The sequence below is a fragment of the Salvia splendens genome, chromosome 19, assembly GCF_004379255.2.
Source record: "Salvia splendens isolate huo1 chromosome 19, SspV2, whole genome shotgun sequence".
In the NCBI taxonomy this organism is placed as follows: domain Eukaryota; kingdom Viridiplantae; phylum Streptophyta; class Magnoliopsida; order Lamiales; family Lamiaceae; genus Salvia; species Salvia splendens.
This window is the reverse complement of record NC_056050.1, coordinates 1,584,818-1,588,970: the sequence shown is the minus strand read 5'-3', so window position 1 is coordinate 1,588,970 and position 4,153 is coordinate 1,584,818. Positions and strand designations below refer to the sequence as shown.

Genomic DNA, 4,153 nt, shown 5'->3' with positions numbered 1-4,153 from the left:
GTAAGAGAGAGGAGAGAAAAATTGATAAAATAAGAGAGAAGAATAGAAAAAATTGGTAAAGTAAGAGAGAGAAAAAATTGGTAATGAAATTAAAGTTAGTGGATTATGGGACGCACTTTATTAGTGGTATAAATTGTAAATAAATTGATGTATAGAGGTATAAAGATTTCTTAAAATTGAAAGTTTGAAAGTTGCTATTTTTAAGAAACGGACTAAAATGGAAAGAATTGCTATTTTTAAGAAATGGAGGGAGGATTAATCTTTCTGCCACCCTTTCATTTTTCTTTTCTTTTTTCTATAAATGCAAAAAATTTGAATTGGGCGGCGGAAATCCCCCATAATAGAACCGGATTCGCCCGTTGACCACCGCCTGCACGGCTGCCGCCACATCGATTACGGCTTGCAATAGCGACGTAAAATCCGCCCCTAGCAACAAGTGGGAAATCCAGCGCTATTATGAATGCTATGAAGAAGCAAAAATGTACTTGCTAAGGATGAAGTTCCTTAACGGTCGAAGTTCGCGTCGAACGTCGCGAGAGCTTTGCCCGTCGATTAATCTGGCGTCGAATTCTTGAGTTTGTGCGTTGCGCACGTTTTGAGAGAAGATGAGTGAGAGAAAGTATTTTATTTCTTCATTTTGAAGATAAAATACACCCCTATTTATAACTAAGGACTCTAGGGTTGATTCGACTTCGATCCAGGAAAGAATCAACAAAGAAAATCCGGAAAGGAACTTAACGATCACTCAACTAATAAATTAATAAAAGTAAATAATTCCTAAGTAAATTACCATAAATAAATGATTCTAACTAATTAATGACTCCTACTTAACGAGGGACAAAATCTCCATATCGCGCCGGCCGTCGAGGCTCTCTTCGCGTCGACCTGTCTCGCCGAGCTGGCTCTGGCCGCTTCTCCATCGCCGGTGCCCTGGTGTCGCCGTCAAACTCGTCGTCGTGCAACAACTCTCTCTCTTTGAGTTTTACTCACATCTCGAATGAATTCCAGAATATATTCGAAGAAATTCTGACCCCCAGTCGGAATGGAGCCTTGCCGACGGAGGTCCCGTATCAGTACTCCTACAAAATTTAGATAAAATTAATTAATTACAAAGGAAAATAAGCACTTAGGGAATTAATGAAGTAAGCTATCCAAATTAACATATTAATTCAATTATCAGTGTTAAGTCAAATCAGAAAATAGATCCCTAATGTAACCATATATTCTCAATCGAATAGTCTATGATATTAGATAATCGAGGTTTAGCTTATTTTGTCATTTCTGAATTCCATATATAGAATCACTAGGTCTCAAACTGAATAACTAGCATGCATCAATATTGATTAGATATGTTTATTCAAACCTTAGAATCATACAAAAACTTAGCTACACAAATTTAAATAAAGCATGATTGAAAACTCAAGCTTTGTATCTCAAATATTGCAAGGAAAAGTAAAGCTCTAACAAAATAAAGTAAACTAGTACAGTATGTTGTTAAACTGAGAAAACAAAACTGGAAAAATTAAATACCATTTTTGCATTATTCAAAACTAGAAAATTTAGCTCATTATTTGCATTACAACATGTAAATCATCTCCTGTTGCTGAGCCTTTCTGCTGCTGCTTTGGATTTGATCTTCTGAAGAGAAGCCACTACTTCGATCATGTTGATTCTTTCCTCCGGCGAGAAGGCTACGCATTTCATAGCCACATCAAAAATTGATGACACACATTGCTCATTCGATTCAAAGTATTGATCATCTCTCGATAACAATCCAACCGCCACAATTTCAGATACTCGACTTTCTTGCAAAGCCGCACTCACCCACTCCTTTACGCTCATTTCCCCGTTGAACATATCATCCGTTGGCCTCTTTCCTGTAAACATCTCGAACAGCAAGATTCCGTAGCTGTATACATCTCCATTTGTGGATACTTTTCCTTCTGATCCATACTCTGATCGTCATCATGACATAATTAATAAAAAAAATTAAGATTGAAAATATGGAAAGTTAGGTGTGCGTTATAATGCTTACCTTTTTTTAAATTGCAAAGTCAATAACTCATCAATGCAGTATATTAAAAATGTCAACACGATCACATTAATTTAATATATTGTGTGGACATTTTAAATATAGATGTCAATACAGTGTATTAAAATATCAACTAAGTTTATGTTGACATTTTTAATACGCTGCATTGACGAGTTAGCAACTTAAGAAAGTTAGCAACGATCACTCATCTAGAAAGTTATATATACATCACCTGGTGCTGCATAACCGACAGTGGCTAGGGTTTTTGTGAGAGCCATAGCCTCCCCTTTCTCAAAGAGCTTGGCAATGCCAAAATCAGCAACACGAGCAACCATGTCTTCATCAAGCAACACATTGCTTGGCTTCACATCACAATGGACAACGGGATACGTGTGGCCATGATGAAGATATTCCAAAGCTAACGCAACATCTATTGCTACCTGCAAGCTTTGCAGAAGATCTAAGCAATGGCTTCCGGAATGCAGCCATTCCTCCAAACTCCCATTCGACATGTATTCAAGAATCAAAGCTCTAAACTCTATGTTGACACAACAACCAATTATTCGGACTAGGTTCCTGTGGCGAAGCGCGCTTAGTATCTCACTCTCAGTATCAAAGCTCTTGCTAGCACCTTCCAACTCCAAATTGAAGATCTTCACCGCAACATTTAGCCCATCGGAAAGTATTGCTTTGAATACAGAACCAAAACTCCCTCTTCCAAGCAGATTCGTTTCGCTAAAAGAATCCGCTCCTCGCTCAAGCTCTAAATACGAAATTCTCCTCCAATCAATCTTCAAACCAAGTCCCTCATCCGGAGGTGTGATCATTTTCTGACTGCGTCTCCTTATAACAAAAACTATGATCACCACCTGTTACAAGGCTTCAACTTTTATTCAACTTGAATTGTTCATAGTTTACAATCGTCTATATAGAGAGGGAGCTATACAAAGAAAGGTAAAGATTCACCCTAATTCTAATTGCCTTATTACAAGGTAAATTACTAACACAATCAATTTCATATCTCCTTGATTATTTCCTTGATTTCTTTCCAACACTCCCCCTCAAGTTAAGTAAGGGGATCATCCAAACTTAACTTGCCCAATACTTCATGGAAACTTCTAGAGTCTACAGCTTTGGTAAGAATATCAGCTAGCTGGTCTTCTGATCGGACAAACGGTAGTTCCACAATCTTGGCTTCAATGTTGTCTTTGATGAAGTGTCGATCAACTTCAACATGTTTTGTCCGGTCATGCTGTACTGGATTTTCAGATATGCTGATAGCAGCCTTGTTATCACAAAATAGTTTGCAGGGTCCGGAGGGCATGAATTCCAACTCAGTCATTAGCCTTTTTAGCCACAGGATCTCAGTCAATCCACTCTTGATCCCTCGAAATTCTGCTTCCGCACTCGACAAAGCTACCACCTTTTGTTTCTTACTTCGCCAGGTGACCAAATTACCACCCACAAACGTGAAGTACCCTGCGGTTGACTTCCGATCATTTGGATTTCCGGCCCAATCAGCATCTGTGAATCCACATATGTCCATATGACCATGCTTCTTAAACATTACTCCATGTCCCGGGGTTCCTTTAAGGTATCGAACGATCCGCAGGGCCGCTTCCCAATGAGCTTCTTGGGGTTTGTGCATAAACTGACTCACTACTCCAACTGCGTATGCAATGTCAGGTCTCGTATGGGACAAGTAAATTAACTTTCCAACTAAGCGTTGATACCTCGTTCGATGGGTAAGTTCAGCTCCTTCTACTATCTGTAGCCCATGATTCTGCACCATAGGAGTATCTGCGGGCTTGCAGTCTATCATTCCAGTTTCTGCCAGTAAGTCGAGGACATACTTCTTCTGATTAATGAAGATTCCCTTTTTTGACCTCAATACTTCTATTCCCAGAAAGTACTTTAGCATTCCAAGATCCTTCATCTGAAATTCTGAAAACAAGTTCTGTCTCAACAATTTGATTTCTTCCTCATCGTCGCCAGTGAGAATCATATCATCCACATAGATGATTAAGCAGGTAATCTTTCCTTCCCTCGTTTTCAGAAATAGAGTATGATCAGAATTGCTCTGTTTATACCCGTACTTCTTCATTACTTCAGTAAATCTCC

The 4,153-nt window shown here is 38.8% G+C and overlaps 1 protein-coding gene across 1 annotated transcript; it reads right to left on the bottom strand.

Annotated features, from left to right (window-relative positions):
• Positions 1 to 1,590: 1,590 nt before the first annotated feature.
• On the bottom strand, positions 1,591 to 2,859 carry LOC121780116 (probable LRR receptor-like serine/threonine-protein kinase At3g47570). The gene is made up of 2 exons (XM_042177637.1): positions 2,265 to 2,859; positions 1,591 to 1,955 (listed from the first exon to the last, which is right to left on the bottom strand). The coding sequence occupies exons 1-2, from the start codon at positions 2,857 to 2,859 to the stop codon at positions 1,591 to 1,593; spliced, it is 960 nt and encodes a 319-aa protein (XP_042033571.1).
• Between the last annotated feature and the right edge of the window lie 1,294 nt (positions 2,860 to 4,153).

Bases quoted from the DNA above. Each gene is read 5' to 3' on its own strand.
- LOC121780116 (XM_042177637.1), bottom strand. From the start codon at position 2,859: ATGATCACACCTCCGGATGAGGGACTTGGTTTGAAGATTGATTGGAGG. The intron at 1,956-2,264 runs GTGATGTATATA...GATGACGATCAG, and splicing joins TGTCGGTTATGCAGCACCAG to AGTATGGATCAGAAGGAAAA.